The sequence below is a fragment of the Astyanax mexicanus genome, chromosome 11, assembly GCF_023375975.1.
Source record: "Astyanax mexicanus isolate ESR-SI-001 chromosome 11, AstMex3_surface, whole genome shotgun sequence".
Lineage (NCBI taxonomy): Eukaryota > Metazoa > Chordata > Actinopteri > Characiformes > Acestrorhamphidae > Astyanax > Astyanax mexicanus.
This window is the reverse complement of record NC_064418.1, coordinates 35459023-35483260: the sequence shown is the minus strand read 5'-3', so window position 1 is coordinate 35483260 and position 24238 is coordinate 35459023. Positions and strand designations below refer to the sequence as shown.

Here is a 24238-nt window from a genome sequence, read left to right as displayed (position 1 = left end):
TGAAAACTGCGCTGGAGGCTTCTTTTTTATTTTTTATTTTTATCCCATTTTCTGAGCAATTTACAATGCCAATTACCCAACCCCCTCATTAGGGCTCCCCCTATAACTAGTGATGCCCCAACACCACGCACAGCACGCTCGGAGGAAAGAGCAGCGACTCAGTTCCGATACATCAGCTCACAGACGCCTCGTGCTGCGGCCTTCTCCCTTTGGACTGAGGTGGGGAGAGAGCGCCATCTACCCACCCAGAGAGAGCAAGGCCAATTGTGCTCTCTCGGGCTACGGTAGCTGCTGGCAAGCTGCATGAACAGGATTCGAACCTGTACAGACTTGGTAAGTTCGACTCGCGAGTGCATACTCCTGAGGAGGCTAGACTTTTATTCTGTTATTGGAACAGCTGCATATTTGATGACATTATCCTCTTAGGGGAGCGGAAAACGCTATTCCGAAAACATAGGATGAGCAGTACTGTTTTAAAACCGTATAACTTACAGGTATCTACTTTCTCCTCTGCTGATACTGCTGCGAGGTGCATTATGGGTTTTACTAGTTTGTAAGAAGTCCACACAAGTCACTTTCCGTGCATTCTCATGAATGAGGGAGGAGCAAGACCTCATCCAGGTATTTGTTGTGTACTTGGTTAACTGTGAACTTCTAATTGAAACAGTTCTTGGGCTGCTTGGGACTGATGACATTTCCCGAGTCCACGAGTTCACAAGAATACAAGTACAAATAAGAAGGCAGATTAAAGAATGGCCCTTGTTTCCCTCTTAGCGTTGCATCTGCCAAAGAATTGTGGGTAACTGAGGGCTGGGAAGAAAACAGTTGAATCCTCAAAATTACTTCAAATGTAAGTTATGAAAGCTACATTTCTAGGCTCTATAAGAAGGATCCTTCCCTTTGGACCATACTTCTGACACGGCGGTCGAGAAACACAATAAAGTTTCTCTTACACACACTTGTGGCTGGCTGCAATACAACATTTAACATTGCCTAATCCCATGTAAGCAAGCAGCTTGTTTGCCAGTTGTGTTCTGCTAATCCGGCAAGTCCCAGCTTAATCTATAATACTAACCCCAGTGTTTTTCTTCACAATTAACATTTCTATTGTATAGGACTTACAATATCTGGAGGCTTATTTAAAGGGGTGTGGCGATGAGGTGATTGGCAGCTGTGGGCATGATGATAGACATCTAATAATGTTGGATATCATTAGCAAAGCGGTTTGTACAGATGGTTATATGATAAAATGATGATGAGCCATCATTGTTTGGTAATAGTATTCCCTTTCTTTAGACAAGATTAAACTTCTAGTGTACAGATGTGGGGTTTGGCCGATCCCACACCTTGCCATCCATCTCTACAGTGCACGTTCTTGCTCAATTTTTCTTTTACTGCTGAAGCAAACGCAGGCAAGACGTCAGATTAATGTTGGCAATATTTTGGTTTCAAAACATCTTAATTGGAGAGAGAGCAGGAACATACTGTACAGTCTGTACAATACAGTTTTAACTCATTTCTCCCAATGTACTTCTTAGATATCAAATCATTGCTTATCAAATACATCCATCTGAAGATTGAGAGCACTACTGGTTGCTGTAACCAGAGCTGGTCTCTTTATCTGCTGTTTATTCTGTGTTCACTGTGATTAGGTTTCTGCCTTCATTACAGTTGCTGACAGGTCAGCAGAGCTAAATACAGATGCTTAATGAGAGCAGAACCAATCAATCTAGGAATCTTGGCTGCTCTGAAGACTTTAAGGATATTGCTTATTTAATGTGACAGTGCATTATTTCAGTGGGTAAATTAACTGATTTTTTTCAGATTATTAAACAGACTTTAAATACAGACAAATATAACCTAATAACTTGGCAGTCATGCTTTACCGATAACCAGTGTTAGGAAGGTTACTTTTAAAATGTAATCCTTTACAGATTACTGATTACATCACTCAAAATGTAATTTGTAACGTAATCAGTTACATTACTTTAAGTGAGTAACGTAATCTGATTACTTTGGATTACTTACAATATTGTCGTTTTTTTAAGCCTGAATGAATGTAGCAACCACATCTTGCATATTATTGTTTTATTTTTCTTTCCAGTTAACAAATAGATAAACAAAAAAAAAACAGCCTTTTCAATCACCCTATGAAAATACTTATGAAACCATTTCATCAAACAATTTTATGAAACACTTCTATAAATTGATGATAAAATCATTAAAAACCATTAAAAACCAAAAAACATGTAACATGTAACAACAACTGTAAGCTACCTATTAGCAGGTTTGCCACTTTCTGCAGGTGGATTTTTTGCCAGGATTATCTAGGGGTGTAAATCACAAGATTCATTACGATATGATACGATTATTTTAGTCAGCGATACGATAATGTACGATACCTCAAATTATGTCACGATACGATACGATTCGGTTCAATACAATTTAATGCGATTACAATCTGTTGAACTCACAAATGCAAACAAAATATAATTTGAATGTTTTAATATTAAATGTCAAATGCAGTGTAATCATAAGCAGTAAACAATAATTCACTTCAACACTTTAATTTCCATTATTTAGGTTACATTTGAGAACATCAAATGCAGAAGAAAATGTAAAAAAAAAAAAAAAAAGCGCCTGTTATATTTAGAGTTTATAGTGTGTGTATGGATGTTGGTGATGAATAGTCAATCATTCTCTACATTTCCTGATTCAGTAGGGTCTTGACAAACAAATTACAAAATTTGTCATTTATATCACAAAGCATTGAAGAGTTACACTGCATTATATTAAGTGTCCACCAGGCGTCTCCAAAGTGTTCAAAACCTCTCCAGAGTGCCCCTAATACAAACATACACAAGTAAATCTGTTATTATACAACAACCGTTTGTAATATTTTTGTTTGTTTGTGATAAAATAAATTAATGTAAGTCTATTTCAGAGTAATATTAATATTTTTTGGATGAAATGACACAAAATCACACGTTTAGCAGAGGGATTTTGGTGACAGCGATTACGCATGCCCCACCCATTAGGAGACCAATCAGGGCAAATTACGTACCAGTGTTTTCGTCTGAGAGTGGACTATTGGTTGAAATAGGTGTCAATCACTTATGTGACCCTGGAGAAAGGCTATGACCTGATTTGATTGGATTAGATTGATCCAGCGCTCACGTTATTGGTTCAAAAGAGGATCACTCAAGAAAAATAGTGGTTTGTGGACCAATAAAAACCACAGAATCTAGAAGAGAACATCCTTAGCTTTGTATTCACGTACAACTTTACGTGAAAACATTACATTGGGTTGTCGCCAGGAGCCTGAGAATATTACGTTGCGGTTGCGCTGGCGAATAAAGGACTTTATGGATATTTTATCTGCGGTTCAGAGCTGTATTGTGGATGTTGTGATAGTAAGTGAATTTTCTATAATGTAATATGACGTTATTTTATACACTAATAATGTTTTATAAGGCTATTTTGTTGGGGAGGCGTGTTCCCCATGTAAACAATGTGAAAAAAACAGGCTGTTTTCAGTTGGAGATTTCTGGCGACTGGTTTCATGTAGATGGCTGAGAATTTGCATGCAGGTAGTTAAAGTAGTAATAAAGAATATGAGTGAAAACATTCTGCAGTGAAAACATTCTGAGCAGGAGGTTGTGAATCATAGAATATTCTGATGTCGTGATTTATGTGAACGTGATTGCGTTTTGTCAGTGTTGGATTGGAAGACCGAAAATAGGAAAGTACCGCAATGTAATCCATTTATTTTAGCAGAGTAACAGTAATCTGATTACCACTTACTGTAGCAGTAACTGTAACGGATTACAGTTATTAATCATTCATTTGTAATCTGATTACGTAACGCCGTTACATGTAATCCGTTACTTCCCAACACTGCAGATAACTGGAAATTAGACTTACACATCTCTGTGGAGGAGTTTTTGTTTGTTTGTTTGTTTGTTTGTTTTTTTTAGCCACATTGGAGAGTTTTTGAGCATGAACGATTTGAAAGATCATGCCACAGCATCTCATTCAGACTTTGACTAGGCCAATCCAAAACCTTTATTTTTTTTTTGTTTTTTTATGGCATTCAGAGGTGAACTTGTTTGTGTGCTTTTGTATCACTGTCCTGTTGCAGAACCCAAGTACACCTGAGCTTGAGGTCACAAACAGATGGCTCATTCTGGGACATTCTCCTTTGATGTTCTTTGTCTAAAGTTGTGTTAGATTTACACCACACATAATGGGACACACACCTTCCAAAAGGTTCAACTTTTGTCATGTCAGTCTAAGGAATATTTACTAAAGTTCTGGGGATCATTAAGCTGTGTTTTGGCAAATGTGAGATGGGCTGTTGTGTTGTTTTTGATTAGCAGTGTTTTTTGCCTTGAAACTCTCTCATGGAGACCATTTTCGGCCAGTCTCTTTTTTATTATTGAAACATTTACACTGACCTTAGCTGAGGCAAATGAGACCTGCAGTTCTTTAAATGTTGTTCTGGGTTTTTTTTGTGACCTCTTGTATAAGTTGTCCATGCCCTTTTGGAAAATGTATTTCGGCTGACCAATCCTGGGAAGGTTCACCAGTGTTCCAGGTTTTGTCCATTTGTGAATAATATCTCACTGTGGTTCACTTGAGTACCGAAGCCTTAGAAATGACTTGGTAACCATTTCCAGACTGATAGATGTCAATTACTTTGTTTTCTCATCTGTTTTTAAATTTCTTCAGATAATTAATAATAATAATGTGTTGCTTTTTGAGATCTTTTTGCTGCTTCATGTTGTCAGACAGGTTCTATTAAAGGGATTTCTTGACCTCTACAGGTCTGGTACTAATCAGGCCTAGATTGATCTGGATAGTTTTTTTCCCTTAATAGCCTAAATGAAATCCTTTTTATATAGTGCTTCTTATATTTACTTAGTTTATATTTGTTTGATAATAAAGTTTGTTTGATAATCTGATAAATGTAAGTATGCTTTGTATAAAATTGCAGAAATCTGTAAGTGGACAAATACTTTTCACACCTCCTTATATTGTACATTTTACATTATTTTACAAGGGGTATATTATATATAAAGTTTATTTTTATTTAAGTACTTAGATCAGAATTTCTAAAAGCACATAGCAAATAAAAAATGGTCAGAATGGGACTAAAACTGCTTGTGTGAGAACTGGCCAGAGTAAAGTACAGCCACAGTGTTAAGACTGAAGATCTATTCAGATGATTTTCCATTTACTTAATTACATTTTACAGGTGCTGCTGTGTAACTTTGTTTCAGATGGACCATGTGTTATTCTCTCTTCTCCTAGGCTAAATTACCTTAAAGTTTTCCACCAAACTTGGCAATGATCTGCTAATCCTTTTACTGCTCCTCGCTGCTGCTCTCTGCATTTAGTCCTGTAGTGCGTATCCAATTAAATGTTTTCTATATTTAAAATGATGAATGCTTTGGAGGAGTCTCTCAGCCAATTACTCGGTCTGAGTGGTATAACCTTGCCTAAATGTGGCTGCAACAGCTGGGCAAGTTTTGGCGCACAGTTCGCTTGCCATTACCGTAACTGTCCCGATAGTGCCTTAACTGGGTCTATTTGGCCCAGAATCATCAGCTATCTGGGTCGTCTCCTTCCTCTCTACAGTGTGAGACCATTAGCAAGCAGAAGGAGACGGAAAGGAAAGAAAGAAAGTCAGTAAGAAAGCTATCTGCTGGCTGATTAAAGGCCTGACAATAATCTCACTGGTATAATGTATAATGTGCCACTTTATATCTATTTATACACTATGTATTTCAGCTTTCTAGAAAACGATCTCATATTCCCCTATCTTGTGGTAATTTCCATTACCAGTCTTACTAGAGAATCTTACAACAAGCCCCTCAATCAAAAACCACAACAAGAACAACAGCAGCAACAATTACTTGAAAAATGCATTGTTTGCCAAAGCTGGCATCCCAGCTTTTCCTATAAAAGCTCAATTGGCCATAAATCTGGTGGCCAAGTGGGCCAAGGAGGTGTTGCAATTTGGCTGAGACATTCCAGAGAAACCTTCGCTATGTGTGGGTGGGCATTATCTTGCTGAAAAACAGTTTCAATGCATTTGGGGGCCCCAAGCAAAATAGATCTACAAAAAATTAGCCTAACTGCTGCTATATAACAACTTTTGTACAAAAAAAACACTGTCTTGTTCATTTCTTTTCTTCCTCTTCCTTTCTCTTCTTTCTTTTCTGGTTTCCTGATGGATAATCGCATCATGATTCCTGAAGGTTCATATTTTGCATGTTGCAGGAATCACAAACCTGGCAGGCTGACTGCTGTCAGCAACTAGTGGAAGGTTCCTCCTTGAGGGGGTCTTTGTACTTTCCTGCATTGACCTTCGCACAGTTGCATTCAATTCATAAACAGTCATTGTCTGGGGGCCCCCAGCCAGCTCGGGGCCCTAGGCAATTGATTGCTTTGCTTGCCTTGTTGCAACGGCACCTGGTCGAAAGTCTTGCCAAATGAGGCAACAGGCGTTGCTGCAGAATGTTGCTGCACTGAGCTGTTAGTGTTTCATCACTACTAGGCGTGACCAATTGTTGCATTTAATGTTGCTACCCAGCAAAAGCAGGAATTCAGTGCTCACCACAAGCGCTTCTTTTGTAACCTCTTGGATGAGTTGTCCATGCCCTCTTGGAATAATTTCTTTTCGGTTGGCCACTCCTGGGAAGGTTCACCAGTGTTCCATGTTTTCTTTTTCTAGACTGACAATTGTTGATGACTTAGTTTTCTCATATTTTTTTATCTTATCGTGGCATAATGTGTTGCTGTTTGAGATCTTTTAGCCGCTTTATTTTGTCAGACAGGTTCTATTTAAGTGATTTTTTGATTAACTTTTACAGGTCTGGCAGTAATCAGACCTCGTTGTGGTTAGAGAAATAGAACTCAGCTTTTCACAAAGTGTGATTAATCATAGTGTATTCACCACAAGGCCTCCATGCTCAAACCCAACTGATGTCGGAACAATGCACCCCATTTCATAGCACTCGTAAAGACTACTAGCACATGCCAGTTACTAAATCTTTTCAAACAGAACGATGCACCCCCCTATAAAGACTGTCAACTGGGCAAAACTGGTCAACTGTCTTTGAGGGTATTGTATCAGGAGGATCACTAGGAGGGGCATAAAGTTATCCTAAAGCAGTGTGTAAGACTGGTGGAGGAGAACATGACAAGATGCATAAAAACTGTGATCCACAAAACAGGGTTATTCCACCAAATATTGATTTCTGAACTCTTAAAACTTTATGAATATGAACTTGTTTTCTTTGCATTATTTGAGGTCTGAAAGCTCTGCATGTTTTTTGTTATTTTAGCCATTTCTCATTTTCTGCAAAAAATGCTGTAAATGACAATATTTTTATTTGGAGTTTGGGAGAAATATTGTCTGTAGTTTATAGAATAAAACAACAGTGTTCATGTTACTCAAATATATATCTATAAAAAGCAAAATCAGAGAAACTGATTCAGAAACAGAGGTGGTCTGTTCAGTTAAGGTGTTCAAGTTATCAGTGTTCAAGCTTACAAAACTAGTGTGGAGAATGCTTTATATCAGTCATGCAGGACACAGGAATGAGAGGGCAGAGTGGGGGCTGAGTAATGGAAGATATAAGAGAATGAGATGAAAAGGAACAGGCTGAAGGGTCATGCTGCTGGACAGAGACGTGGGCAGGGTCAGAGGGTACACAGACAGGCACAGAGACACCAGGAAACTAGAAAAGCAGGATCATTCTGACATGGTGGAGCTGAGGATTCTGTAGGAGTTTGCAGAGCCCACAGTTGCGGGAAGGAAAAAGGGAGAGATGTGAAAGAGAGAATGTGCTGTGCTGTGCTGTGAGTAGAGGTTAGAAGAGTGTATCCTATATAGAGTAAGAGTTATGAGAACATTCAGCATCTATCAGCTGAGGATCGTTGAAATTGGTGAAGTTCTATAAAGTAATCCTAGAAAATAACAAAAAAAATGTTTTTTTTTACTGAAGATAGAAACAAAAATATTGGTTGCCAAAGCTGGCATTCCAACTTGTCCAATAAATGCTCTTTTGCCCTAAATCTGGTGGCCGGTCGGGCCAAGGAAATGTTACAGTTTGGCAAAGACATTCCAAAAAAAAAACATTTGCTGTTTGGACAGACATTATCTTGCACAAAAATGCCAGTTGGAAGTCCTGAATGTCCAAAAAGTCCTACACTGTGCTGTTAGGCCTAATCCCGTTTATTTTTTTGTACCCTTACCACTTGTTTTCAAGTGTTATCATTCCCCTAAGAATTGGAACAACCCTTCAAGAACCCATAAGCAAACCTGCCAGGCTGATGTGGTGGAAACAAAGTGCTAAATTTCTTTATGCCAGCTAGCTGCTGGTTAACTAGTGAACTTTAAGGCATCGTATGTCAGAAAGGGGGCATGGTGGTGTAATGGGGAGCTGAAACTAGCTTTTATGTAATGTTATTTTTCTGTTTTACCTTAAATGCTGCTGCCTCTGCCGTATGTTGCACCATTTATGGTGGAACAGCAAAGCTAGGTAGCTAGGTAGCTGCTGAGATGAACTATTAGCTTTAGCTATTAGTTTTTATGCTTGTTAAGAAGAAAATTGCCATAAAACAATTAAATAACACATTTAAATATGGTTCTCTTGGTTATCATAAACAAAAATGTAATTAAGGTAAATACTATGAATACTATAGGATTCTTTGGTCACTGGTGCCGCCATCTTGCCAGTGATTCTCACAGGCCTCTGTTTGTTGTGTGCCTCTGAAAAATCACTGTATAAATAGCCATGTAACACTTCCCCCGACCTCTCAAACCTAGCAAAAATCAGAACACCCTACCCCTAGGCATGCACACACAAAACAAGGGGTCAGGCTAAGTGGTAAGCCGAGGGGTGAACTGGAATTGGGCCCAAGTGTCTCATCACTCTTTGGGATGACCAGTTCCCAGCTGGGATAGTGTTCAGATCAGAGGCGTCCAGTCTGATCTAAAAAGATTCAGATGTTTCCTTCCTGCAAACATAGGGAAGGAAAAATATTTAAAAATATATAAAAAAAATATATATATAGGGAGAAAGCACCATCTTCCTACCCAAAGTCCAAGGCCAGTTGCTGAAGGCAAGCAGCATAATCTGCCACAATATGCTGTTTTTTGGTGCTTGATAGCTAGCTCTTCTAAGTTGCTATACTAGCTGTGCTGAGTTGAGCGATGCACTCTCAGGAGGGGTATCCGGTTAGTGGTGTTAAAAGTCTTTACTCTGCTTTCCGCACAAGGCATGTTACAGCCCGATTAATGGAGCGGAGGGCACAGAGTGAAGTGGAAAACATAGGGCGTTATACAATGTGTCTGTAGTTATGCATAAGCTCATTAGTTCTATCTAGTGGTTGAACAAGGAACTGTTCAGCTGACCCTGATTAGGAATTCTGTAGAATGCTATAATCCTTAAAGAATAGATTCAACTGTCTGGTTGTCTGGTTGAGTGTTTATTGAGTGATTTACTTTGGTGTTCTGAGTTTTTAGAGTGAGTGTCATAGTAGAAGTGTTTAAATAAATCTCAAAAGCACACTATTCTAGAGTGTTTATAGTAGGTGCCAGTTTTTGGAGTGATTATAGTGAATAGGTGTGTAGAATGTGTGTGTGTGTGTGGTTTTGCGTGATTGTGTGTGTGTGTGTGTGTGTATATTTGGTTCAGTGAGTGTATTGATTTGTCTAAAAGTTTAGTGTTTTTTTTTTTGTCTCTGGCTGAATGTTTAGAGTGAGTCTGTTTCTCAGATGCAGTGTTTAGAGTGGGTGTTTGTCTCTAGCTGAGTGTTGAGTTAGGTTGAGTAGGTTGATTAAGTGTGTGTGTGTGTGTGTGTGTTCAGTGCTGCCACCCACTCTTCATGCTGCAGATGCGGGGGCTCATATTAGAGCTGTGAGAGTGCTACTTCTGAACTCTACAGTATTTTATTTCAAGCAGCCAACACAACTACCTCTCATGCTAAGATTAGCCCTCAGTCTGAGACATTGTAGACAGTGAGTGTGTACATCTGTGTTTATTACTTACGTAAATGTGCATCAAACTAATAGGCTCATTGCTCCCTTTTCTCAGTACCTGATTTTTGTATATTTTTTATATTTTTATATTTACATTTAGAGATTTATAATCAAAACAATTTACAGGTAATTTAGCCCAAGTCTAATAAAAGAAATGTTTATGGTATCACTACACTCCTTTTTTAAATGTTGAGGGGCACGTTAAAGTTCATTTTCTACAATGTCATCACTTCTTATCTCTCATCTACACACAGTACCATTTTAGCCAGGGGTGCCAAAATATTTACTTATTCAGAATAAAATTCTGTTTCTGAGGAGTGTTTTATCTTAACAGAAGATGAATACTTTGTATTACACTCTGTTTATTATTATTTATGTATTATTATTATACTATTTATGATGATTATTATTATTTTTTTTTTTTAATTATTATTATTTTTTTTTTTGGGGTACTTATTTGGGTACTTGGGTACTTATTAAAGCACTATTTTTTGTATTCATTTAAATATTTGGAGAATTATTGTCGTTTACTGGGTGGTTGATTTGAGTTTAGTTATTTGGTTTGTCTTGGGTGGACCCCTCCCACTTCCGCTTCGCTGCGGGGCTCTGAGGTTCATGCGGCTGTTTGTATATATGAGAAATGCACGTGTTAGCCGGCGTTCAGTTAATAATTTATTTATTTTATTTAGAGCGTTTAATCACTGCCCGTCCTCTGAAACTCTGTGTGAGTCTTGCTTATCCCAATTCTCAGGTAAAGGCTCTGTATATGCAGCGTAATTAGTTTTATAGCATTGTACTCGTTATTAGTTATTGCTTGTTAGATTTTAGTTTACCTCTTCCGTGGGAATTGTAGGCGTCTGTAGTGTTGCCAACTCCTCAGTAAGGAAAGTAGCTATTGGCTCTTCTAAAAGTCGCTAGAAGTCACTAAATGACGCAATCGCCTAATTTGCATAATACATGTTTTTGAAGCTGTAAAGGATTAACGCTGTGAGAGAGAAAAAAGTGAGTAAAAAACGCCCTAAATGTTAGAAATTATACAGATGAACTCCAACAAATGAACAACTTCTGTTGCTTTTTAAATAGGCAGTTACGTCTCAGATTAACTTTTTATTTTTGTGTAAATTACATAAATCCCTTTTTTTTCCTGTGTTAAACGTTATTAAAAGAGCAGCAGTTAGCCTTTATTCTATGTTTTTTAGTTTATTTAAGTTATTTAAGTTTTCAAGCTTATTGTAGATAAATTGTTGAATAGCTTTTTACAAAGAGGCTGACACTGTGGAGGAGGTAAGTAACAGGCTACGTAATATATGAGGTGATTGAGTGACTGAGACTAACTGTGTGAGTTAAATGCAGTGAGGTTTTTTTGTGTCACGCTAAAGACACTTTTATATTTATATTTCTGCTCTGTAAATACGGGGCGGGGTCAGTCAGCAGCGGCTTTGGGTATGCGCAGTTAATTTACAGTGTGTTTGTGTTTGAGGACAGTAACTGAAGATCACGTGTGGTCATCTGAGTCGCCAAAAGTCTCCAGTAACACCACAAAAACTCGCTAGATTTGTCGCTAGTCGCTTTTTTTTTTTACAAAAAAAGTCGCTGGAGGGTCTGAAAAGTCGTTAAATATAGCGACAAAAAGTCGCTAAGTTGGCAACACTGGGCGTCTGACCAGTTAGAACGCTTCCGGTTTTGTAAGTATAGCAACAGATTATGTAATCAGGTTTTAGTAAAATGGTGTTCTAAATTTTATATATAGATTTAGTGGGTCCAGCAGGTCTGGTGTAATTACTGGCTGCTGCATGAACATATCATTCTGTAATGGTGAAATAAGCTGCCGCTTTCCCTCCAGAGAAGTTTAATGGAGATCTGAACCTTTTTATTGAGTGTTTTTGGGGGTTTGTGGGAACCCATGTATTTTAAGTGTGGGAAAGTTTGCTGCAATTAATGCTAGTGCACACTGTTGTACATTTTAACGTAAAAGCTCTGTTCTTATCAGCTGGTCACTGGTGGTGTATTAAAATTCAGTCCAATATCAGTGTAGCTGCATTGTGTTTGGAGGTATATTGCTGCCATTATTTCTTTTGTGCTCTGATAACCTCTTATTAATTGCTTACTTTGTGCAATTTAGTCTAATAATTGAGTCATTGTATTGAAGTCCTGTTTAAATTCCTGTTTTATTCTGTTGTTGTGGATGGGGGGGGGGGGGGGGGCACAGTAGGTGCAGAGGGATCCAGGAGGGGGAGATTTGAGCATTATTTTCACTTTTGCTTTACTGGTTGGGAATTTACATATTTTTGATTAGGTAATTTTGCCCCCCCACCTGGTGAACCTCTGCCCTACAGGTAAACACCTGCTAATCACCTACTAAAGAATTTCATCTTTTGTTGATTTCTTAATCAAATTACCTGTTTATTGATTTTTATTAATGTTGCTATTTAATGTTTGCAGCTGTGTTTTTGTCTCTCGCTCGATCTCTCTCTACAAGTTAAATTTGATTAAATAAAAGATTTTGTTAATTAAACTTGTGTTTTTTTTTTTTTCCTCTGTACCCACAATCCTGAGTTTATGTGAATTCTTTGGGTGGTCATTCTCAAAGTGGTGTAGTCTGCTACCTTGGTGCAATAATATAAATTCTTATATTGATTAAGTCTGCTCACCCTGCCACATTTGCACTATTTGACTTAAATGGGTTGTTTACTGAACAGTTGTAAAGTGTAATTCACTGCCATGAAGACACTTCGGAAAACAAAGCCCTGATGTGGGAACTTCTTGCAGATGTTGAACATTTTGCAGTCAAACACTAGCTATCTTTATCAAGAGTAAAGTAATAAAAAAGGAAGGTATGCTGAAGTCTAGTTAGCCTAACAAAGTTGATTTGCTAACTAGCCAAGTCACTTAGCTGCCAAGCTAATGTTAACTTATTTTTTAATATATATATATATAGACAGTTTAGAGTTAAAAAATATGCCAGCTGTTTAATCAGGTTGCTTGGGTGTTTCTAATCATGCTTACCAATTTCTTCAGGTGCTGCTAATTATTCTAAACGACTTCAGATGCTGCTGCCAATAATTAACTCATTGGTTGGGTGTTACTGTGAATGATTTTCAGTCTGATTTGGGCCACTTTTGTAGTGTCGAAATATCCAATAGAAAGAAGATACTCCGAAGCACCACAGGGCTGCATAGTGAGCCCCCTGGTCTTTGCCCTGTATACTGACAAATGTGCCCCTACTTACTCCACAAACACTATCATAACATAAGTGTGGTGGGACATTCCAAAGGATGGCAGCATTGTGCTCAAAGAAAACCATCCTTAACTCAACAAAAACAAAATAACTCATCACAGACTTCAGAAAACTTGATGTGGTCCCTGATCCACTGTACATCAATGGAGACAGTGTACAAAGGGTGCTTTTAAGTTTCTGGGCACACGCATTGCTGATTTTTTTTTTTTTTTTTTTCTGGACCACCAACACCACCTCAGTAGTCAATAAGCACAGCAGCAGCAGCCCTACTTCCTGATGCTGCCACCACCCACAAGATCACTGGCTCCTGACTGTCCTTATTTCATCTTTTCAGCTCTTGCTGTTTCAGCAAAGCAGCCAACTTACTCAAAGGCCTATCCCATGCTGGGCATAACCTATTTGATCTGCTGGTCCCACTGGAAGAAGCTTTAGGTCCTTCACATGACAAACAGACTTAGGAACAGCTTGTTCCCCAGGGTTATACATAAACTGAACACACAGTTTGGAACCTGCTTATCTACACTCAAATATAATTACAGTATTTATATTGTATACCTTATATTTGTGCACTCTTGCCCTATTTTATATTTTTCTATTTTCAGTGGTGTCTATCTAAAAAAATCTGACATGGATCTCTTTGTCTGCTGTTTTAATGTAGCTTTAGTAACCAGCAGCAAAACCAAATAAAGAATCAACAGAATAAACCCAGCATTTAGGTTGAAAAACAACCGAACATTTTTTTGGGGGAAAATTATTTCCAAGAAACTCCAAGGCTATGTTCATGCAACCGTTTTTGTTTTGTTTTTACACCCTTTTCCATTTTTTATGTGAAATGTTCCAAGATCACTTTGAAGTGATTCTATAGAAAAAAGAACACATGGATGAAACACTCTCATGATTTAAACAGGACAGGGTGAGTGGATGTGTCTATAGAGTATGCTCACTTATCTCAGCAGTACTTCATATGCTTTTCCTGAGATTAATCAAAGAAAAGAAAAGCAGTTGAGTTGAAGGCCACTGTAAAATGAATTAAGGGGAACAGTATTTTTCCACTATGTGTCATCCCTGCTGAAGATTTCAGCTCAAGGTGGTTCAGGTGGTTTAAAAGCAGGTTGACTTGGTGAATAAGCTAGCTGGTTATCCAGCTCTTGATCAGCATAGCGTTGCTGTCCATTGGAAAAAAAAGTATCCCCATTTTTGTACATTTTACATTTTTGTGTATTGACAAAGTCCAGTCCAACTAAGAAGCTTAGTTCTGTTTGGTCATACTGGACTTGATTGAAAGTAGTCATATTTATTACTCAGGTAGAAGTATCAATACATATCGAAGGGTTTAAAAATACTTGTGTAGAAGTTAAAGTATCAACTTAAGCTTTTTACTCAGGTGTAAAAGATCTGGTTTCAAAACTACTTAAAGTATAAAAGTAAAAAGTAATGTAAGGGGGAAAAATGCCATTAAGGACAAACGTTTAGGCTGCACAACAGGGTCCTATATTGCCTATAATATTTCTACTTAAGTGAGTTAAAGTATTTGTACTTAATTACATATATTGATGATCATGTCGGTAAACTGTCATACTGGTTGATATTGCTTGTAGACCAGATAAACCATCAAACTCAAACAAAAGCGTAGCATTTGCTGGTCTAAAGCTAAGCTGGTCAATTAGGTCATTCTTTGCCATGCTGCTAAACAAAGTTTGGGGATGCTGGTCATGACCAGCCTGGTCATGCTGATTAATCAGCATGTTTAAGCTAGTTATGCTGGTCAACCAGTCTGGTTATATGAGTCGTACAGGCCAACCAGCTTGGTCATGCTGGTTGAGCAGCATGGTCATGCTGATCGCACTGATTTTATTGGTCAGTCAGCATGGTCAAGTTATACTAGTGGTATTGTATGGCCAGCTAATCCATCGACCCAAAGGTAAAAAACATGCTCTATTCTGATCAAGATCTAAGCTGGTCAAAATGCTAGGTTGGTCAAGCTTGGTCATGCTGGTTGGTCAGCTGGTTTACCAGCTTTGTTTTGCTGGTCTAGCTGGTTAATAATGGTTATAGACCAGCTAAACCATTAAACTCAGTACATACTATTCTGGTCAAGATTTATATGGATCAACCATCTTAACCAGCTTGAGGTTTCTTTTTTCTTTTTTTTGAGTTATGAATATAACTTAATTTTGGGAGATTGAGCCACGCCCTTACTCCTCCCACTCTTCACCCTATATAAACCCTCAATTCCTCTCTACCTATGTGTGGAACAACTTTGTGCCCACCTCCTCCCCATCTTCCGCCTACTTTCTTTCTCCCTTTTATCTTCCCTTATCTCTTCTTGTGGGGGGTTTCAGCTTCATGCTTTTCCAGCAAAGCTGCCCTGAACTCCTGCCCAAAATCCTCTGACTTCGCCCCCACCCCCTCTTTTTCTTATATACTAGCACAATAGAGATTAGGTTGAAAAATGCTGGATAAATCTAGTACACTTCCTGACCAAAAAAAAAAAAAAAAAATCGCCACCAAAAATTCAATCCAGTGTTGCATTCATTTTTCAACAAGGTCTTGCAGCATTAAAGATGAGTCCTGAACACATTTCAAAGGTTCTCAATAAGGTTAAGGTCTGGTGAACAATCCATGAAAATGATGATCTCATGCTCCCTGAATCACTCTTTCACAATTCCAGCCCCATGAATCCTGGCATTGTCATTTTGGATTATTCCCGTGCCATCAGGGAAGAAAAATTCATTGATGGAATAACCTGGTCTATATTCAGTATATTCATGAGCTGACCTCATTTTTTGAGCGCATATTTTTGCTGAACCTTGACCTGACCAACTGCAGCAACCCCAGATTATTTGCTTAGTTAAATCCAGTTTTGTTTGGCCAGAAAGTGTATGTCATGGTGTTTTACCGCTGTTTGCTTTTATTAGGCTATTTTCTCTTCTTTGGCAACTACATCAACCAAATGCTCTCAGTTGTATTTGAACACTGTGGAGAAAATAATTTATAAATAACCACACACACACACACACACACACACACACACTTGCTGCTGATGACTGCTTTGTGTGAGTGTGAGTCTTATGAAGCTCCTGAAGTCCCTCTCTCCAGCTCATCCATCCTGTTGATTGTGCTGCAGAGAGAGAGAGAGAGGGACTCGTGGTGAGCAGAGCAGAAAGAGGCACTATTGGCGACAGTGGCTGTGGGTAGAGCTGGGCAGCTAGATACATTACGCATGTGATTCACTCACTCCTCGCGCCTCACTCCCTTCTGCTCCAGACCACTCTTGGAGAAGAAGCAGAAGAGAGAAAGAAAGAGAAAGAGAGAGAGCTCGTGGATGCTTTATGCTGCTGCCCCTTATTTTATTGGAGTGGATTACGACTGCTGTAGAGAGAGCTGTAGAAAGCTCGCGCTTGTTTTGGAGCAGATTGACCGGTGCATTTGGATTCAAAGATGAACCAAACAGCTACAGTGTCTCAAGTCAAGTGCCAGTCTTCTAAAACCATCAAGGTAAGAATGTTTTTTTGTGTGTGTGCGTTTTTAAAAAATATATATGCACATACACATGCATGTGCATATGCATCTATATACAGTATGCATATATGTATGTGTACATTTATTGGTTCCTCCTTCTTTATTTATTTTCTAATGCACTGTACACTCCCCCTGCTGGGATGATTGAGCGCGAGATCGTGTCCTGCGGCGTTCAGCTTTGGGTGGATGAAGTTTGGCTCTCGCCAAGTTGCCAGATGCCCAGATGAAGAATAGTTTAGCGCAGAGGCGCGAGCGCAGCGCGCTGCCGTGGCCAACACGCTTTGTTCATCGCTTTAAACCGGATTTGTCAAAAGCGCGTTTTTTTTGCGCTTTGATCTTTTTCGCTTTTTGTTGCTTTTTTTGTCTTTGTTACGTGAACCCCATGCTGTCTATCTATAAGTGTGCACTTGCAGCAACGAACCAATCAATCGTGCCGTTACGGGGCCATGCAGGGACATCATAAATACAATGCAGTCCTGGGGCGCGCGCGTATGCATTGACTGCTGAGCATATAGCGTTCAGCAGCGTAAAGCAGGATTTATCCATAGTACTCGATGCATCAGGGCGTGTTGTGATTCTGAGCACGTCGAATGCAGCGGTGACGGGAACGCGCCTGCCTTCGCGCGCGCGCGGTGGTGTGTGTGCGAGAGAGAGAGAGGGATAGAGAGAGCGTGTGTGCACGCGCGTCATCGAGAGAGAGAGAGAGAGAGAAAGGGAGAGCGCGCGCACACCACCGTCCCGTTGCATTGCACTGCGTTTAGCAGAGCCTCCGACAGAGAGAGAGCGCGTGCTGAAGAGAGCTCATATACATACATACACACACACTCACTCAGTTTCCAACTTGCTCCCATCCTTCCCTATCCTGCACTCACTCCCACTTCACCAGCTGAAAATGAGCCCGTCAGTCTTCCAGCGCCCACTCAAGTGTAGGCTATACCCTATTCTTCAGCCTGCGCGCGCCACAGGGCTGATTTATGTAAAACAGGGCAATATAGGCGCTGCTGGTGTTGTGCATGCTGCTGGCATCTATTAATCTGCTTCACATTCAAGATGAAGCCTGCTGTGATATGATGTGACCATATGCTGGATGAAATCTACAGTGCTGTGAAAAAATATTTGCCCCCTCATATTTGCTCCTCATACTTAAGACAAAGAAAAGCTTATCAGACAAAGATAAGCAAATATATATAAAAGTAGTTTTTAGTTTTTAAATGACAATTTCTTTCTACAAACTTGATGTAAAAAAGTATTTGCAACTAAACCGAACAACTTAGGTCATGCCGCAGTGTCTCAATCCAACTTTGACTAGGCCACTCCAAAACATTCGTTTAGATGTGGACTTTACTGGTGTGCTTCAAATCATTGTCCTGCTGCAGAACCCAAGTTCGCCTGAGCTTGAAGTCACAAACAGATGGCTGGATATTCTCCTTCAGTATTCTCTGGTAAAGAGCAGAATTCATGGTTCTATCTAGTACAGCAAGTTGTCCAGGCCTTCCAGAAAATTTTACTTTTGCCTTGTCAGTCCACAGAATAATATAAGGCCTGAGGATGATTAAGATGTTTGTTGGCAAATGTGCGACAAGCCTTGACGTTCTTTTCAGTCAGTAGTGTTTTTTGCCTTGGAACTCTTCCATGGTAACTATTCTTATCATTAAATAACTAATACTGACCTTTCTGAGGCAGGTGAGATCTGCAGTTCTTTAGATGTTGTTCTGTGTTCTTTTTGGTATCTCCTGGATGAGTTGTCCATGCCCTTTTGGAGTAATTTCAGTAATTCAGGCTGGTAATTCTTAGGAATAACTTATTCACTTAGGGCCAGTTTGGTTTGGATATATCTTTTCCATTAATAAATTAAATAATATTTTAAAAACTGCATTTCATTTTAACTCAGATTATATACTTTTTCCTCTTTCTAAATGGCACTTTAGTGAAGCCTTTTCAACCATGGGGGCCTCAGGGGGGGCCTACAAGTTCCCCAGACCTAGACCAACTTTTCTTTTGTTCACCATTTTGGGAGGGGGGGGGGGTGGTTTTATGTTTTTTGGATAGCACCCTAACATCCCTTTCAGACAGCTTCCTCTTGCGTCCACAGTTAATCCTGTTGGATATGGTTCTTGGATCTTGATACATCACAAAGACTTGCTGTCTTAGTCACTCTTTTGAACTCTGGTATGTCACCCATTGCAATATTTTAAGCAAAACTGTGCTCTTACCCTGCTAATTGAACCTTCACACTCTGCTCTTACTGGTGCAATGTGCAATTAATGAAGATTAACTAAAATGACAGGTTTTTCAGTTTCATTGTCCAACTCCTGTATATCTATATCTATATCTATTTATGAGAAACAACCCAAAATGCTGAAAATTTTTAGATGCCTGGTGAACTGTGGAGCAGCAGAACTGTGTTCTATGCAGTGATTCAGAAACCATCCAATACTCCTGGGATGAGTAAGAGCGGTTGGTATTTGTGGTCTAGAACTAATCATCTATCCATTAGTACCTGACCTCACTAATGCTCTTCTGACCAAATGTAATCAAATTCTCACAGCAGTGTTCCAACACCTACTAAAAAATGTTCGGAGGAGAATAGAAACGTTTACTGCAGATAAAGAAGGCTGGGAAAACTATTTGTAAAAAAATAATAATTTATACAATTATGTGGTTTACTTTCTGGAGAGAGGACACTCAAAAGAGAACACTCTTGTGGAAATTAGCAGCATGATATTTATTATTAAAACTAATTACTTAAATAAATATCCAGCATGCTGATGTTGTGATGTTAAATACTGTTGGTGATAAATACTCATACATTTTTAACATTATGCTTTGCTAAGGTTTGGATCATACTAGATAAAATATCTCCCTCTCTAAAGCATATAAATAGTATGCAGTTTTTTTTTCTTAATATTTTCTAGCCCCTCTGTAAAATAATGACAAAAATCCCTTTCAGAAGAAACTTTAGATAAGCAGCTGTCTCCCTTTTGGTTTAGTGTACTCCATCCTTATCTTAAGCTTCGCTCACCACATCATAGGTGTCATCAGCACTGCCGCTGCTTGTTTTATTACAGAAGGGGATTTAGAAGAGGCTCCTTAGTGGCATATCTTAGACAGCTCGACCTTAGAGAGGCATTTCGTCTCTCCAGAGACCACACATTTAAATCCCAGCCATGCCAGTAATCCAAGAGAGCATAACTGGCTCGACTTAATTAGATGTAGTGCTGTGCAGTAGATGAAATATTGAAGAACAAATAATGGCTCCTAACAAATCCTCTAAGCCAGATTGTTGATTTATGAAGATATATTTGCTGTTCTGCTTTTATCATTTTGGATCCTGTTGCCCATTAAATGTAATATCCTAAATATAAAAGCATTATTAAAAGATAAAAATGTGATTGGAATACTAACATTGATGTGAAAAATCATAGTTAATATCCTAAATAGAGCATAATAATATGATAAATATGTTATAGCACAATAATAAGAGCATGTTTTTATCCCATTGTCTGCCCAATTTACAAGGCTGATTACCTCATCAGGACTCCCCCTATCTCTAGTGATGCCCCAACACCAGTAGGGTGTATAAAGACTAGCACATGCCTCCACTGATACATGTGAAGTCAGACACCGCTTCTCTTTTTGAGCTGCTGCTGATGTAAGCATCACAGCGCACTCGGAGGAAAGCGCAGCGACTCGGTTTCTATACATCAGCTCACAGATGCCTTGTGCTGAATGACATCACCCTTTGGAGTGATGCGGGGAGAGAGCGCCATCTACCCACCCAAAGACAGCAAGGTCAATTGTGCTCTCTCAGGTCTCCGGTAGCCTATGGCAAGCTACATAAACTGGATTTGAACCGGCGATCTTTTGATCATAGTGGAGCAACAAATGCTTCACATCATTCAATTAAACATGATCTTTACTGTTTTATCTGTAATGAAACATACAGCTAGGTCAGTGTCCTTTAAGCAATGATGATATGCTTATATATTTAAAAAAAATGATATTGTTGATAAAATATTATCATATTGCCCAACTCTGATCCCAAATTTGTTTAAGTTCCTTGAAGATTTTTCAGGACACAATCTGGCTAAAAAGAAGCTGTGGTGTGAGGTTCACTGTGGACCTCTACCTCACTCTACCTCCAGCTTTATTATGTCACATGAGCACAGTCTGCGGTGTGAAGAGCTCCTTTCCTATCTTTCTGCCCATACATTTTTTTCTCTGTTATTCAGTTCATTATGACAGCTCTCTCGATGTGTTTATTGTGAAAGCTTATATCATGCTAATATTAATGAAAATGTTATACTGTAATATTTTTGCTACTTTTTCTTTGCACACTTTTACCACTGGTCCAAGATCAGACTCCAAAACCAGCCTCTTCTAGAATCTCCTGAGCAGAGAGATGTGAGATATGGTTAACTGATAACCGGTCTGTGAGGGGTTTGATAAGCCTGTTGTTTATAGCTCAGAGTGGCCCCTTGATCTGATAATCACTTCTCCTGATTGCTGCAGTAGTCATACAACACTGTCGGCTTTATTAGGCCTGTTAGGCTTCTGCCTGTTGATTTGAGTGCAGCGGTAGGATGGACGTAAAGGTCAGGTATGACAGAAGGTCAATCAATGAAGCGCTCAGTCCAATTACAGGGAGCAAGGGATCTATCACCAGCCTGCCACAATGCATTCTTTCTTACTCACTCACTCATTCACTCACTGACTCATTCACACCGCTCTTCACCAAACCCAGCGGCCGTGTCTCTACCTTCTGTGTTCATGTTACCTATAGGCTATGAATGACGTTAGGGATCAAGTGCTTTGCTAATAATGGAAAATCAGGTTACATAGGAACCCACCATGACCAGCAGGATGCACACATTCTATACCAGAAGCACAAGGCCATGCGTATTGATATTCAAGGTTCGAGAGGTCATGCAATACATTGTGGGGCTCATGTCAGCAAGCTTAATAGAATTTAAATCTGAACATGTTTAGAAAACTCAAAGTTGAAAAAAAAACATAAAGTGATTGTTTATCATTAAAATGATAAATAATATAAAAATGAAATAGACACTAAACAAGGTCACAGATATAGACATACATGAGACACAAAAACATCCGGACGGGAAATATTTCAAACTTCTACTCAGTGATAAAACTCTTGCATCCAGACTGCAATTGAAAAAAAAAGGAGGACCAGTGAGTTTTTAGGCTTTCTCTGTCAGACGACATCGCATTCAGTAGCTCCTCCATTTCCACTCGCTGTTTTTTTTTTTTTACATGGATCTCTGTGGAAACATGCACCCAAAGTGTAATTACAGTGCGTAGCAATGGACAAATAACTATTTTATAAAATGTGAGGTGATGAAACTCAGAGATGTGCATCCGGACATGACTAAAACACTGACAGTATAGTCCTGTGGCACAAAGCCAACACAGGTGATGGTAACTTGCTCTTCCAGCCTACCTTGAGGTGAAGCAACTACTGTATTTTGAGTGTTCCACTGGGACCTAAACTCAAATATAATAAACTGAACTTGACCAAGGCTTCTTGTGAATATATCTACGCCAAATATATGTACTCCGATACATCTTGTCCGAATATATCTACTCGATAAATCTATGCCGAATTTCTCTATGTCTGTATGTCTATGCCAAATAAGTGTAAGACTTGTGGAGGAGAACATGCCAAGATGCATAAACACTGTGATAAAAATCAGGGTTATTCCACCAAATATTGATTTCTGAACTCTTAAAATTTTAACTTATACTATTGTTCAGGATTACAATGATAAAAGGAAAAAATAGTTATATTTTTTTGGGCATGTTAAACGTCCACTTAATCCCAGCTGACGTAAAACAGGTGTAAAGAATAATCCCAGTCTGCACGCATGAACGCGCTGAACATTGTTACCATCCAGGAGCTGAGAGGTGTGAGAGGGGTGTGTGAGGTGTGTGTGAGGTGAGATGGGTTCATAGGCTGCCAGCTGCATTGTGGACAAAGCAGACTGTAATATTACACTATGCAAGCTGATCTGACCAGCCTGGTGTTGTTTACACATTTCTGAAGACCCAGACAGACGTCTAACGTTAATGAATTTAGATTGTGCAGAAGATGTTGAGGAGGAGGGGTCATTTTTATGGTCCAGTGAAGAGCCCTAACGGATCTTTTCTGATATATTACAGACGTCTCTGTGATTATTAAGGAGCCTTCATCTCGAGCAGGCAGCTTAAGAGCATAACAAGTTCTTTCTCAAGTGCTTTCACACTCCCGCCCCAACACACACACATACACGCACACACACACATATGCACGTTTTCTCTTGTTTTTCTCTTTTTTTCATTCCAAAATTTGCTTCTGCCTTCTGGTAAAAAGCTTTAATGTTCTCTCAGCTGCGCAGGGAGTCTGCTGTGACTGTCTTCAGACGTCTTGAAGCTAAACTGCGTGATTTTAGAACAAGAACGTGGTGGTCTTGTCTTTTGATTTTTTCCGCTGCTGTTTTACTCTCCTTAACATTTTTTTATCAGACCTGTAGATGAAAGCATGAACAGACATCAACCAGAACCCCTTCAGAATCCTTCAGCCTTCAGACAGGCCTCTTGCTCTTTCCATTTCTCAGTAATAAGAAAAGGCAAGGTGTATAAAACTGATGCAATATTATCAATAGACTGTAAGCGAAGGGATCAAGTGGTTGTAATGGAAAATAAGGTTATAGAGGATGCACCATGGCCAGCAGGATGCACATATACATATGAATACATACCACAGAACAGAAACCAGAACCAATATTCATTACATGAACATGCAGCAAATTCATATTTAAGACTTAACTTAAAGCAGTGAAAAGCAATAAAAAAAAACCTTGGGAAATTAAATAGACAGATAAAATAATTTCTGTTAAAGTTAAATACATACATGTGCTTTATTCAAGATATACTCACATTATATTCATTATATTCATGTGCAGCATTTTCATGCACACGGTTCAAGAAGTCATGCAGATACTGCAGATTCTGGGGCGCACATGCACAAGCCAACCCATTAGCAGTGAAAAGAAGGATTTCTGTTAAACTAAAAAACCTTTTTATTTTCCCTGGAGTTGTTTTGCTGTCCTTGAGCTCTCTTTATCACATCTGTGGGCGAAACAGCAAATTGAAATTGTTTTATATGCAGATTCTACGCTTCTAATCTTCTGATAGATCCTGCTTCCTGCTCTTTCTGTTTCTTGTTCCTTGCTCTTCTTATGCATGTATGTGTCTCTTCTCATGCTCTATGTATTTGTCAAGAATAATATAAGACATCTGACACCTTACACCATGCACAAGACGCATTGTGATGCTGTTTTCTAGCTAAGACCCCACCAAAAGTCTATGTCTTGTTTAAATTGTGAAGGTGCTTGTGAATATATCTATGCAGATGACCGCGGTGT

At 39.0% G+C, this 24238-nt stretch overlaps 1 protein-coding gene across 1 annotated transcript in view; it reads left to right on the top strand.

The window, feature by feature from the left end:
• Positions 1–16435: 16435 nt before the first annotated feature.
• The window catches only part of LOC103044892 (inactive dipeptidyl peptidase 10), a 156992-nt gene continuing 149189 nt past the window's right edge, over positions 16436–24238 (top strand). Inside the window, exon 1 of the mRNA XM_022680276.2 lies at positions 16436–16790. Coding sequence (XP_022535997.1) covers positions 16734–16790 — 57 coding nt within the window. The 5' untranslated portion in view covers positions 16436–16733. The remainder of the gene's footprint in view (positions 16791–24238) is intronic.